This window comes from Vanrija albida (genome assembly GCF_041260175.1).
Source record: "Vanrija albida strain AlHP1 chromosome Unknown contig_1, whole genome shotgun sequence".
NCBI classification, from domain to species: domain Eukaryota; kingdom Fungi; phylum Basidiomycota; class Tremellomycetes; order Trichosporonales; family Trichosporonaceae; genus Vanrija; species Vanrija albida.
Window position 1 is genome coordinate 355468 of NW_027191420.1, and position 14220 is coordinate 369687.

The 14220-nt window shown below is 63.6% G+C and overlaps 4 protein-coding genes across 4 annotated transcripts; 3 read left to right on the forward strand and 1 right to left on the reverse strand.

The window, feature by feature from the left end:
* Nucleotides 1–2024: 2024 nt before the first annotated feature.
* Q8F55_000164 (uncharacterized protein) lies at nt 2025–3424 on the forward strand (the record flags this gene model as incomplete). Its single annotated transcript, XM_069348819.1, has 2 exons — nt 2025–2267; nt 2321–3424. 2 exons carry the CDS (start codon nt 2025–2027, stop codon nt 3422–3424), a joined length of 1347 nt encoding a protein of 448 aa, XP_069212363.1.
* A 1301-nt stretch (nt 3425–4725) lies between these two features.
* YME1 (i-AAA protease yme1) lies at nt 4726–7117 on the forward strand (the record flags this gene model as incomplete). The annotated part of the gene is made up of 2 exons (XM_069348820.1): nt 4726–6610; nt 6648–7117. 2 exons carry the CDS (start codon nt 4726–4728, stop codon nt 7115–7117), a joined length of 2355 nt encoding a protein of 784 aa, XP_069212364.1.
* Nucleotides 7118–10135: 3018 nt separating this feature from the next.
* Q8F55_000166 (uncharacterized protein) lies at nt 10136–11718 on the reverse strand (the record flags this gene model as incomplete). Its single annotated transcript, XM_069348821.1, has 2 exons — nt 10136–10981; nt 11017–11718. The coding sequence occupies 2 exons, from the start codon at nt 11716–11718 to the stop codon at nt 10136–10138; spliced, it is 1548 nt and encodes a 515-aa protein (XP_069212365.1).
* Nucleotides 11719–12410: 692 nt separating this feature from the next.
* On the forward strand, nt 12411–14009 carry Q8F55_000167 (uncharacterized protein; the record flags this gene model as incomplete). Its single annotated transcript, XM_069348822.1, has 5 exons — nt 12411–12750; nt 12785–12907; nt 12943–12984; nt 13019–13560; nt 13596–14009. 5 exons carry the CDS (start codon nt 12411–12413, stop codon nt 14007–14009), a joined length of 1461 nt encoding a protein of 486 aa, XP_069212366.1.
* Nucleotides 14010–14220: the final 211 nt, after the last annotated feature.

Genomic DNA, 14220 nt, shown 5'->3' on the forward strand with positions numbered 1-14220 from the left:
GTTGGCGTAGCTGGAGGCGAGTTGGTCGCGATCACATTCAACGCCTCCCATTCGCATTCGAGTTGGTCCGACTAGACCACGCCACCAGACACTCATTGAGTTCACCCTCACGTGCCGTGGCGTGGCGGAGCCCACCTAACCGAGTGACGCGAGACTGCTCCGCGCCTTGGCTCCATCAGGTGTTTTGTGGCTCGTGCCGGTGTCTCGGCATTGGTTACACGCGCCGAGAAGCAGCAGCCGCAGCTGCTGCTGCTGCTGCTTGTGGTGGTGGTCATGGTGGTGGTGGTGATCGCGAGACGTGTCTGCAATCACCCGCAATCACATGCGATCGCTCGTCCTTCTCCGTGGCTCTCACACGACGGGCTCGGTCGGTCATCTGCTAGCCATGCCATTATGCCGTCTCGCGCGACCGGTCTGATGACACGGCACCGCTATAGGCATGGCATGGCCTCGCATATACCACCGCGGCCACCCCATTCCTGTCCATGTGTCTTCAAGGTTGTAGTCACCTCCGTACCAACCCGAGCTTCCTTATCCCTTCAAATGCCTACCCACCCACCCTTTTAGTGTTCTCCCACGCTAACAGGCAAGCAGGAGCAGCGGCAAAGCTCGCATCACCAAACCCCGGCCCAGGCTCGACCGTCCGCCAAACTTGATCTACCCCTCACGCTTTCCCTACACCAAAGTAGAATCCGAGTGGTCGACACGAAACTCGCGCGACCAAGGCAGGAAATTCACCATTGAGACGTGAGTTTTTGTCGTGCATCCCAGTCGTGTCGCGGTGGTCTCAGGGTTGTGGTCGTGGGACGCCAGCGAGTTTTCCCTTCAGTGTGATGGGCGACGACGTCTGTTGCCCAGAAAACTTGGGTGAATGCCGTTTCCCTTTAATTTTCAAGGGATTTGCCTTTTGGCAGGCGACGCAGGGGTGGTCTACAGTTTCCTTGAAACTATTTGTCACGCTTTGCGCAAAGAGTCGTCTGGGCGTGACGGGTCAAAAAATCGTGTTGCACCCTGAAACTAGGTTGCGTGGTGGCTGCGTGTGTTGGTCGTGCGTCGTTTGTTGCTCGTGCGTGCGTCTGAAGTCTTGTACGTGCGTCCCACGAAACCCTTAACGTGTCTGCTCGCCCACCGGCGGGCCAACTGGCGGGCACCACCTCCCTGGCTGGCACCAGGCGTGACGGTTGGTTTCGTTGCGCTAATGCCAACCCTACCACTTGAACCCCTGCTATGGCGTTGCACCCCCGTACCCCCTGGATGGGCTATTCGCATCATTCGAAACAGTCCCGCCCAGGTAGCGCTCAGTCGCACCCAAACCCCTCTCCCCTCGCCTGCTCGCTCCCACTCTGGCGCTTGGCCTTTAAATATCAGAGTCGCCTTCTCCCCCCTCTCGTGCCCCTCGTTCTTGCTACATCTTGTCCGCGCGGTACTGCTTGTTCTGGTTCGAAAGACATCGTTCTGTGACGGGAATCAGCACCAACGGACTCGACCCCCATCTCATGTCTCTCTAGCCTCTTCTCCATTTCTCGTTCGAAATCACCCTCCCCCCACCACCCACCCATCGCCACGTCTCTTGGTATCTCGTCTGTCGCGTCTCAGACAACTTGTTCCGTGATCCCCCCATCCCCACAACCCCTCCCATCCAGCGTATCCCAACGCCAGTCTTGACGACACTGCTCTCTGCTCGCATTGCATAGATTGCCTGTGCTCACGACATCTCTCGCTGCCACATCGCACCGCCCGACCACCACCAAACTTTCGTCTCCACGCGCCCCATCACTCTTTCAACGACGCGTCCCGACATCCACTCGCTACTCCGACTCTTCTACATCTTGTCACGCCAACCAACATACCACTCTCACGCCTACCTCTCACGTCTCGCGCAATCATCGCATTGCCATCATCATCATCCTCCATCAACAGTAACAGTCACGTCACGCACTGTCTAGTCACACCACCCGCGCCACCGCCCAACATCGACGCACCACCCCCTCCCCACACATCGTAACACTTCTTCGCCCCTCGCCATGCCTCCCGTCCCCCCTACCAAGTTTGCACGCACCTCCATCGAGGGTTGGAGCAGAAAGCGCTCCGTCTCCCCTAGTGCCAAGGCGTCCTCGTCGAAGAAGGTCATTGGCATCCAGGGCTCGGCCGACGACGTCGACATGTCGCCCGACGCAAAACTCTTTGTTCCTCGTCGCTCCGACGACGGCTACTACTACGAGGACGAGTACCGCGACGAGCACGTCATGTGCATGCTCGACAACGAGGTACGCTTGCTTTTCCACCCCGCGCCGGAACAGCCGCTTACCATCATCCCCAGTCGCAAACTCTTGCTCAGCCCGAACTCATGGACCAGCAACCAGAACTTCAATGGCGCATGCGCCCGTACCTGATCGACTTTGTTGTGGAAATCCATTCCCAGTTCCGTCTGCGCCCAGAGGTCCTTTATCTGGCTTGCAACATTGTCGACCGTTACGTGTCCAAGCGCGTCGTCTTCAAGAAGCACTACCAGCTCGTTGGCTGCGCGTCCCTGTGGATCGCGGCCAAGTTTGAGGACTCGAAGGAGCGCGTTCCCCTGGTTCGCGAACTCCACGACATGTGCTGTGGCGCGTACGAGCAGTCGGCCTTCATCCAGATGGAGGGACACATCCTCTCCACCATTGGCTGGAACGTTGTTCACCCGACCGGTGAGGGCTGGCTCCGCTCTTACATCACCCACTCGGACAGCTCGCTCAACGACGACGTCCGCGTCGCCGCTGCCGCCCGCTTCCTTATGGAGGTCACGCTCTTCCACCGCCAGTTTGTCGGTGTCCGCCCGTCGCTGATCGCTTGGGGATCCGTCGTCTTGGCACGCTTCATCTGCGGCAAGCTCCGCAAGCCTTGTCCCGACTTTATCGCCCCCGACGAGGCTCTTGCCGTTCGCGTCGCCACTGCCATTGACACCATCCTCCACGAGAGCCTCGACAACGTCTCGGAGATCCTCATCCGCAAGTACGCCAACGTCAACCAGTACCACCGCTGCTCGACGTTTATCCGCGAGTTTTACCTCTCTGGCCGTCGCTTTGCGCCCAACCCGCCGCGCACCTCGACCGCATACGTGCCCTACGTCTCGACGCCCGGCCTCACGCCTTCGTCTTGGGCCGCCAAGCGCTCTGCTGCCACCAGCCCCAGCGGAACATATAGCTGCGCCTCTTCGGACGCTGGCGACGACCCTGTCACCCCCATCACTCCCATCTCGGAGCCTAGCCCTCTCGACTACGTGTCGGTCAAGGACGTCTCCAAGGAGAACATGGTGCCATCGGGAGCGCCCACGGCCCTCAAGGCCATGGCTCCCCCCGCCGTCGCCGCGGTCCGCCCCGCGCTTCAGTCCATCGCCAGCTCGAGCGAGCAGGACAACCGTAACAACCGCCGGAGGAGCAATTAAGTTTTGCCACTCTGTGACGACCTACCAATGTGTCACCGTTCGACCAAGGCCTATCGACGGTGACTATTCATCCCATGGCCTTCACAACTGCATGGCATAGTTTCCCCACATCCAACACACGCTGCATCGGCCAAAGTCGTACATCAAGTCTTTGTCCACCACCCCCCGCCCCAAAACGTCGAAAGCATCCGGCGCATTTTTCCTCTTCAATTCTTGTCAAGTCTGGTCTTGGTGTGTCTTCAATGTAACGCCCGCAAGTTTCCTGCCACCCACCACCCAACACCGAACCCGCCTCTGCTCTTGCAACTGTTCCCCACCACTGGCATCTAGGATGTTGCCAGTCCTAAAAGGAAAGGTGCAAGGCAAGACGAGGCGCATGCAACCACCACTACACACCAATCCAGCCTCCAACACCACGACGCGGTCATGGGTTCCGTCATTTGTCATTGTTTAACGACACTCGTGGTTTTGTGCTCGAGTTTCAGCAACACACCCTCATCATTATTTCCGGTCCTCTCCACGTCGAGTCGAGTCTGATAGAGACACCGTTTGCGGTTGCCAATGTATTATGCAAGAAGTCAATCAAGTGCGGTGTGGGAGGGGTGGGGGGCGAGGGGTGAGGGGCGGGGAGGGTAGCACTGGTTGGGGTGAGTGGCGCGGGCAAGGCGGTGTCAGACGAGCGAGTGGTGGGGTGGCCGTTGTGGTGGCCGGCCGGGTGGTGGATCGCGGTGGATGTGGGCCGTCGCGTTGTGACTGGTTTTGGTTTGGCGTGACGCGTCTTTCTGTCTTTACCGACTAGTCCAGGAACCGCGGCACCGGTTGTTGATTTTACCTTTGGTGGTTTGGGTGGGCCCCCCGAGGCGAGGGCCCTGCACGCCGCGCCAAGTGACGTCAGTCGGCGCGGCGCTCTACGCGGCGCGTCAAGTCAATTCGGCGCGCAGCAAGGTGGGCAACGACAAGTCGCGGAGGGCGGCGGTAACGAGCGGGATCAAACTCGTCACGGCGGGGCGTGGGCCGGGCCTAGGCTCTGGCCACCGACGCACGTGACTCCCACGCGGTCCACATGGCTTGCACGCGAGTATACTCCCGCGCGATTCCAGCTTCCGACAGTTGCGCGTCCAGTCTGGCGTCTTCGTCATGGCGGCGGCGGCGGCGGCGGCGTCGCTCGGTCGGCGCGGCGCGCTGACTGACTGCTCGTCGGATCAAAAAAAGCCAGGCATACACCCTCTCTTCCATCAACACGTCAACACCCATTCCTTTCCACGTACGCTCCCCTCGCCCCGACCAGCCCTAACACACAGATGGCTCTCCGACCGGCCGCGCACGCCGCCGTGCGCGCCCTGCTCCGGCGGCCCGAGCGAGTCGCTGCCGCTGCCACCAGCGTCGGGCTGCGGGCGCTCTCCACCTCGCCCGCGCCGCGCGCCTGGCTCGGCCGCAGCGACAAGAAGGACGACACCCCCTCCCCCTCTCCGCCAGCGGACGACGACCTCCCCCTCACCGACTTTCAGCAGAAGATCGCCGCGCTGGAGACGCGCGCCATCGAGACCCGCGCCGACGCAGACCCCGAGCCGCAGGTCGCGCTGCTCCGCGCCCTCGCCCAGGGCGGAGAGTACCGCGGCCTCATTGGATACTATGAGAGCATTGCGCTCCAGCCCCCTCCGGACGGGAGCGACGCCCTCGTCAAGAGCGCAGAGGCGTTCGACCTGTACGCTGATGCCATTGCGCACGACGGCAGCGTCAACGAGCTCGTGATTGCCGTGAGGCGCCGCGACGCCCGCCTCGCGGCCCTTGGGCTGGCGCCTGAGGCAGAGGTGCCAAAGGAAGTCCAGGCGGCGGCTGCGGCGCTCGGAGCGACTCCGGCAGCGGCCGCGGCTGCTGCGGCTGCTGCTGCGCCGGCCGCTCCCTCGCCCGCTCCTGCTGCCCCGTCCCCTGCCCCCGCTGCCGCTGCTACTCCCACGCCCGCTGCCGACCCCGCCCCCGCCCCGTCCAAGCTCTCGTCCATCTTCTCGGCCTTCCGCAAGTCGCCGAAGACGGCCGAGGCGACTACCACGACCGCTGGCGTCATCTCGCAGCCCGGCTCGCCCCTCCACCCTCTGCATGTCCAGATCGCCGAGGCGCCCAAGGCTGGCGCGTGGCGCAACATCCGCTGGCTGCTCGCCTTCCTCCTCTGGACCTTCCTTGGCCTCACTATCCTTTCTCTTGTCATGGAGAACTCGGGTCTCCTCAAGACTGCCGGCGGTGGGCCCAAGGAGTTTGAGCCCGAGGAGTCGACCAACGTCAAGTTTAGCGATGTCCTCGGTGTCGAGGAGGCAAAGGGCGAGCTCGAGGAGATTGTCGAGTTCCTCCGCAACCCCGAGAAGTTCTCCAAGCTCGGCGGAAAGCTCCCCCGCGGTGTCCTCCTCACTGGCCCTCCTGGTACCGGTAAGACCCTGCTCGCCCGCGCTGTCGCCGGCGAGGCTGGTGTCCCCTTCCTGTTTGCCTCTGGCTCGAGCTTTGACGAGCTGTACGTCGGTGTCGGAGCCAAGCGTGTGCGCGAGCTCTTCAAGGCCGCCCGCACAAAGGCCCCCGCCATCATCTTCATCGACGAGCTGGATGCCATTGGATCCAAGCGTAACTCGAAGGACCAGCAGTACCTCCGTCAGACTCTGAACCAGCTTCTTGTCGAGCTCGACGGCTTCCAGCAGTCGGAGGGTGTCATCATCATTGCCGCGACCAACATTCCCCAGTCACTCGACCCTGCCCTTACCCGCCCTGGACGATTTGACCGCCACGTGGTCGTCCCCCTGCCTGATGTCCGTGGCCGTATCGCCATCCTCAAGCACCACATGGGAGACATTGCCATCGACCCCTCGGTCGACCCCAGCGTCATTGCCCGCGGCACGCCCGGCATGAGCGGCGCCGACCTCCAGAACCTCTGCAACCAGGCAGCTATCAAGGCTTCCCGCGACGGCGCCGACACGGTCAATCTCAATCACTTTGAGTGGGCCAAGGACCGCATCCTGATGGGCGCCGAGCGCCGCTCGCACTATGTCACCGAGGACGCCAAGCTCAAGACGGCGTACCACGAGGCGGGCCACGCGCTCGTCGCTCTGCACACCCCCGGCGCCATGCCCCTGCACAAGGTCACCGTCATGCCGCGCGGCCCTGCTCTCGGCCTCACGTACCAACTCCCCGAGGCCGACAAGGGTGAGTAAGGCACCGGCGCAATAGCTAACAGACACAGACTCGTACTCTCGCAAGGAGTACAACGCCATGATCGACGTCAGCCTCGGCGGCCGTGCTGCCGAGGAGCTGATCCTCGGCGAGGACGACACGACGTCGGGCTGCAGCTCTGATCTCTCGAGGGCCACCGAAGTCGCCAACAGCATGATCCGCAGCTTTGGCTTCAGCGACAAGGTCGGCCTTGCGGCCCATAGCCAGCAGGACCAGTACTACCTCTCCGAGTCGCTCAAGAAGGAAATGGAGTCCGAGGTCAAGGGCTTCCTCGACAAGGGAATGGGCCGCGTCCGGTCGCTCCTGTCGACGCACCGTGGCGAGTTGGATACGCTGGCCAAGGCACTGGTCGAGTACGAGACGCTCGATGCCGACGAGGTCAAGAAGGTGCTGTCGGGCCAGAAGCTCGACAGACCCGGTGCTTCCGAGGGTGCTGCCCTGCGCTCGGAAACTGAGATCTCTCACGAACACGAGGCATAGCGCCTTGTTCGGCACTGATGAAGGAGTGAAACGGGGTCCGGGTCCGGGTCCGGGTCCCTTGGGAGATCTTGACGACGACGTAGACGTCGGCGAGAGAATAGAGAAGGTCATTGTACGCACCACCAATTGAACAGCATGCATCATTGCTCCGCCCAGAGTGTTTCACCGGTCGCGAGGGCCCCGGCGGGGTTCAACTTTTTTTCTCGGTCGAATGTTGCGATGCGGTTCTCATGATGTCAGTGTTACAGCTTGCAGCGGCTGCAGCGGCTACAGCGTCGTCAGCTGGCATGCCATCATCTGGTGTCAATGTTGTCGTCGTCGCCAAGGTGATCTGTGACGCGCTGAAAGTGTACGACGCGGTGCTTGGCGAGCGCGACAAACGAGATCTGCGTAGCCGCGGCAATGTCAGTGTCAATGCGACGACGAGGATGCCACGCTCAATCTGTGTGTCTGATGTGAACCGACGCCATCGGCACGCAGCGTTCTAGATTGGTTTCACGAGGCGCTTGCCGTGGCTGGGCAGGCCGCGGCGGCCACTTTGCTCAGCGGCGCGCCGATTTTCCACTTTTCCTGGCATCCTCATTCCGGCCGCCCCGCCGGCGCTGACAAGAAAACTGGGCTGCTGGCTGACGAGCGTGACGAGGCCAGCGGCCCATGACGAGGAACAGAGGACGCCTACGACTCGCGGGCTCGAGATCGTCGACGAGCCGCTGCCGCAGCAGGTGCCTGTCTTACCGGGAGGCGGCGGAAGCTGGCTGTCCCCCACTCTCGACGGAAGCTGGCCGAATCTCGGCGCGACGGAAGTTTGTGTGGGAACAAGGAGGCCATGTCGAGAACGGGGTGCGGCAGTGGGCAGCGGCACGCGCAGCACGCCCGTCGGCGAGTAATTTCGAGGCTGCTTGCGTTCTTGGGCTCGGCATGCGGGGGTGCATTCCACATTATTCTGCGTGGCCATTACTTTCCCAGTCACGCGAGCGGCGAGCTGTCGGGCGCCGGCTGCCATGGCGCTATCCACCGAGCAATGTCGAGCGAGCAATGTCGGGGCCCGGGGCTGGCATGGCGCTATCGCCAGAGCAATGTCGAGCGATCCACACCACACCAGCCGATTTCGTGGCGCCGGGAGGCGACGGCGGGGCCGCCTCCCTCCCCTCCCCGGCCGTGCCGCGGCGCCGTCACGCACGGCACAGAACACGCCGAGGAACGGGGATCCCGACAGAGTCTCCGGTGCTGGGGCCGGTGCTGGAGAGGCTGCTGGCACTTGCCAGACGAGGCCGCGAGGAACCGGCTGCAGCTGCACTCGCCGCGGCAGAGGCACACGGCACTGCACGGCACCGCACACGACAGTGTCCCCGAGTGCACCCCCGCGCACGCCCGCGCCCCGCAACCCAGAGCTTGCCTTGCCTTGCTTGCCCTACTTGCAGCATTAGCACCCCACCCACCCCATTAGCATGTGAAAAGGTGAAACGAGGTGTCTGGGCGTGATGCAGACGGGAAACCTAATGAACGCGGCAGGGATAGAGTTGGGTTGGCTCTCGGCAGTGCGGGGGGTGGGGGGGGGGGGTTGCTGGAACCGGGGGCGGGTAGACCGGTGGGCGTGGCGTCACGCTGGTCCGGGAGAGGTAGGTTGCATCCGGGGGGTCTCGGGGGCTCGCTCGTGGGTGCGGTGTGTGCCGGTGCAGCACTTGCATGGCACCTCGCGACTGGCATTGCACTCCCTAGCTGGTGGGCTATAGCAGGGAGCGCTCATTATTACGCAAAGCAGGATAATAGCCAGGAAGCCAGGATATTAGCCAGGAGGTAATGAGGGTTGGCTATGGGCGACCGAATGGTCGCCGCACGCTCCACCTCGCCGACGCCGGCGGCGGTCTCGACCACAGGGTGGCAGGGAGCACACCGGCGCGTGGTTCGGCGTGGCCAGCGCCGCTGTGCTCGTGGTGCCGGTGGCTCAAAAACTCGTCGTGAGGCCACGCCACGCACCACAAAACCCAATCCCCCGTGCCAGCGGTGCAGTTTTCACGCGTTATCGCAGGCTGACGACGCCGCTGCACGAGGGCCATGTGGCGCCTGGCCTCGCCTCACCTGCTGACCTGATGACCTGCTGACCACGGAAGGGGCTAGTTACATCAGTTGCATACTGGTGCCTCGTGCACCGCCCAGCGAGCGGCCCGGCGCCGTCCGTCGCGCTGCCTCACCACCCCACCCCCTGCACGCCCAAACCGTCGCCATCGCTACGGCGCGCGCCGGCGCCGAGCTGCTGCAATGGACGGCAGCGGCGTGTGCCTTCGCGAGCGCGTTACTAACCGCTTTGGTCGGTGATAATTGTTTGTCGCGACAAGAATCTCACGAGCGACTATGTACACTGGTCGCGATCACGTTTCGCCAGGCCCGGCGGGACCACACCACTGCGTTCCTCGACGACGGCGGAATGCTGCGTCGCTGGCGTCGCTGGCGTCGATAGCGCGTCGGCGCGCCGCGTCCTTGCCCGCACCCCCGCCGCACCCCGCCGCAAGCCCGTGACGCCTGCAACGCTTCACGTTCCCCCCTGGCCGTGGCTGGAACGGCACCGGGAATCGGTGGTATTCGTCAGTATGGCGTGTAATCTCGGAGCTGTTTCATGGGCTGCTAGCTCGGCGCATTTGTCGATTCGATTCTCGAGTTTCTGTCGGCCCCGCCGAGCCGGCGACTCGAGAGCAGCTGCGCACGCAGGCACACAGACGCCGCGGAGATTGAGATCCGTGCGCCATCCATCGGCATCAATCGGCGACCAAGGTGGCCTCACCGGGCCGCCGCCGGTGTCTGGCCGCGCCACTAACGCCATGAGGCAGAATCTTGGGCGGGGTCCATTGCCCGTTGGTGGCAGGCGCGAACTGGTCACCGATCGCACGAGCATTGGCCGTGATAGTAACGAGTGCCTCGTGCGTCGTGAGCTGTGGCAGCGTCGAGCGTGGCGGCGTCACGGTCGACCGGGTCATCGCCACCGACCTTTGCCCGTCCAAACAACCTGCATACACTACAACGCTACACCGCAAACCCCTTGGCTTTGTGCGTCCAGTTGCCGCCCAGCAGCGTGCCGAGCACCTTGACCCTGCGGATGCCCTCTGCGTCCAGCGTGAGCGGGTCGGCGTCGATGACCACCAGATCCGCCCGCCCCCCAACATCAATCCCAGTGCGCCCGTTCTGCGTGCTGGCCGCGTACGCCGTCGCGACGTCGATACACTCCTGCGGCTCGAAGACGGCCTCCTCCCCGCCGCCAGAGCGCGCAATCGCACACGCGATCGCCTCCCAAGGCTGCAGCGGCGCGATGGGGCAGTCGCTCCCGAGCCGCAGGGGGATACCGGCCTCGTGCAGCGTGCGGAAGGCGTACGCGCGCCCCTCGCGCCCCGGCCAGTGGCAGTGCGCGAGCTCGGCGTCGTCGACGAGGTGCCGCGGCTGGATGCTCGCGACCAGCCCGAGCTCGCGGAAGCGCGGGACCTCGGGCGCGTCCACGAGCTGCGCGTGCTCGATCGTGCTCCCCGCCAATGGGGGGAACCCGGCGGCCTTGTGCGCGTCGAGCGCGTCCAGCGTGTGCCGCAGCGCCTCGTCCCCGATCGCGTGCACCGCCAGCCGGAGCCCGCCGCGCGTCGCCCGCAGGCAGAGCGCGTCGATCTCGCCTGGCCCGTGAGTCAGCAGCCCGTGGTTGCAGCTGTTGGGGTACGGGTCCTTGCAGTATGCTGTGGCTGAGCCGAGCGAGCCGTCGGTGACGAGCTTGAACGGCCCGATCGTCACCTGCCCGTGTGTGCCGGGCACGATGTCGCCCGTCTTGAACCCCAGCTCGAGGGCGCGGTCCAGGTGCTGCGGGTAGATACCGGTGTGGACGCGCAGGCCCTGGGTGTCAGCGGTGTCGGGGGGGCAGTACCCACCCGGAAGCCCTTGGCAAAGCGCCGCTGCCAGTGGATGTCGTTGAACGCCATCTCGAGGTCGACGATCTCGGTCACGCCGAGGCTCGCGGCGTGCTTGCCCATCTCGTCGCTCCACGTGTCGAGCAGGTCGGCGTCAGGGCGGGACGTGAGCGCGACGCTGAGCTTGAACGCGTCCGTCTCGTACAGGATGCCGTCGGGGTGCGACTCGGGCGAGAAGCCAACGAATTCAAGCCCCTTGGTGTTGCACACGTAGCTGTGGTGCCCGTTGAAGTTGAGGCAGATGGGCTTGGCCGTCGAGATGGCGTCGAGCGCGAGCCGGTTGAGCGCCTCCGTGTCGGGCCACTCGCCCGAGCGCATGTTGACGGCGACGAAGAAGCCGCTCTCGTCCCACTCTGGGTCGTCGACCCGCGCCGCCACGGCCTCGAGCACGGCCGCAGCAGACTTGAGGTGCTCGAGCGAGTAGCGCCGGATGCCGACGAGGTTCTTGGTCCAGTGCGTGTGCCAGTCGACGAGCGAGGGCGAGAGCCACAGCCCGGCGAGGTCGACGACGGCGGCGTCGCCCGCGTCGGTGGGGGTCGTGGATGCAGATGTGACGGCGCCGTTCTCAACGAGCACAGAGTACTCGCCCGCCGGCCAGCCGACGAGGCGCGCGTTAGTGAACAGTGTCTTGGGGGAGGGGGAGGGGTCGAGCGCGACGGTCATGGTGGGTGGATGGGAGGTGGAGCGAGTTTGTCCTGCGCCATCTTCTTTATCGACTCTGAGGGGGCGCCGTCAACGCCGAGAAGACGGCATTGGCCACGACACATTCTCCACACGAGCCGAACCCGACCCGAGGTCGTTGGAGCTGGGGCTCTCTTCGTCGGCCACCAACCCCGCACCCCCGCCACCCGCGCTCGTGCGGCGTTCGCGATAGGGGTTTGTGGGCCGTCCGAGTGCTGCGCTGCGTATAGAAGCTCGAGAAATGTCGCCTTCTCGACGTACGTTCCCGACTGGTTCCCGACCACCGACCGACGACGATGATATGCACCACCTCGGCATACTCGGCTTGATTGCCACTTTCTGCCACGTGACGCCCGGCTATAGCCGGTGTCGGCTTGGCACACGTCTGGACCCACAACATTTCCACCTGTCTATCTCCCTTGTCAGACAGTGCTCCTCTTTGTCAATGATGCGGCAACAAGCCGAATGATCAAGAAAATGGACAACGATCTCACTACTCACCACTCACTCTCTCTCTCTTTATCGCGCCGAAAGCCGGCTTGGTCATTATCTTCGGCTTCGGATTCCAACCCGAGGTGGCTGCTGGCCATTGGCGCGCGCGACGATTCATTCACTCTGGCGCCCACTCTGGCGCCCCGTGGGACCGACAGTCGGCCTCTGAATAAAAGGGCACGATGGGCGAGTCGTCTCGGGGCCTGCTCAAGCAGCACACGCCCACGCCCAGCATGAAGACCGACTCGAGCGACAAGATCGACGCGCTGGATACCGTCCAGAGCCAGACGCCAGACGCAGACGACGTCGAGGGCGGCAAGCGCGCGCCCGAGACCGACGGCGTCTTTGGCGACCTCGACGAAGACTCGAAAGAGTACCGCTCCGTCACGGCCATGGGCGCGTTCGTGCTCATGACAAAGGCAAACCTCGGGATGGGTGTGCTCGGCCTGCCCGCCGTGTTCCACACCGTCGGCCTGATCCCGGGCTACATCCTCCTGGTCTCAATCTGCGCCCTCATGACTTGTGAGTGGCAACACGGGACCGCGCTGACAGCTAGACACGGTCATGGTCATCGGCCCGTTCAAGCGCAACCACCCCGAGTGTTACTCTGTCGCCGATGCCCTCTTCCTCATCTGGGGCAAGGTCGGACGCGAGATCATGAGCGTGCAGTTTGTACTTGGTGAGTCGTGCTTGTGGCGCCACTGACATCTCCAGGCAAGACCTTCGTCGTCGCCGGCGCACTCGTCTCAGTTTCGAGTAAGTCGGCATGCCAGGCTCCACTGACCACCAGCCGCCCTCAACGCCGTGTCCGTCCACGGCGCATGCACGGCCGTCTTCATCGCCGTGGCCGCCGTCGCAGGCTTCCTCCTCTCCTCCATCCGCACGCTGCACAAGCTCACGTGGCTCGCCTGGGTGGGCCTCGTCTCCATCGTCGTCGCACTCCTCATCGTCACCGTCGCCGTCGGCATCCAGGACCGCCCAGCCGCCGCGCCCCAGACGGGGCCGTGGGACAAGAAGTTCCGCATCATCGGCCACCCCAACTTTTCCCAGACCATCACCTCGGTCACGACCGTCATCTTCGCCTACGCCGCCACCCCCGTCTACTTCTCCATCCTGTGCGAGATGAAGGAGCCCCGCAAGTACCAGCGCACAATGGTCATCTCTATGTGGCTCTGCTGCGCGTGCTACCTCGCCATCGGTACCGTCATGTACTACTACTGCGGGCAGTACATCTCCTCTCCCAGTCTCGGCTCGGCCGGCCCCCTCGTCAAGCGCATCTCGTACGGCATTGTGCTTCCTGCACTTCTCGTCACCCTCTGTCTCTACGCCCACGTAAGTGCTCGGCACAAGGCCTCGCTGACCGCCAGATCACGGCCAAGTTCGTCTTCGTCCGCCTCCTCGTGGGCACGTACGACCTCAGCCACCCGACCAAGAAGCACTGGGCTGTGTGGCTCGGCGTCAACTTTGCCATCATGGCCGCGGCGTACATCCTCGCGTCGGCCATTCCCATCTTCTCCCTCATCGTCAGCTTCATCGGCGCCATCTGCAGCACGCCGGGCACGCTCCTGCCGTTCCCGCTCATGTGGTGGTACGACTCGTGGCGCGGCAAGACGTGGGCCGAGCGCAACAAGTGGGCCGGCGCGCTCAACCTGTTCATTGTGGTCCTGGCCTTTGTTATCATCGTCTCGGGGACGTATGGCGGCGTGGTCGAGTTGATCAAGGCGCAGGCGAAGAACGGCCCGTGGACGTGCGCGGATAACTCGAACTCGGTGAAGAAGTAGGGGTGGGGTGGTGGGTGGGGTTGTTGTGAAAGTGTTATCGCAGGGTGGCAGCTTAGTGGCAGAAGTATGAAATGTGTTTGGTTCCAGTGGGCTGTTGGCTGGGTACATAGGCTTTGCATGGCCGTGCAGGGATTTGCTCTACTCTGGATGCGTCCATATCCCTCGTCCCAGGCAGATTTGTTGCATCTGCTCCTCATTCTCAACGGTACTG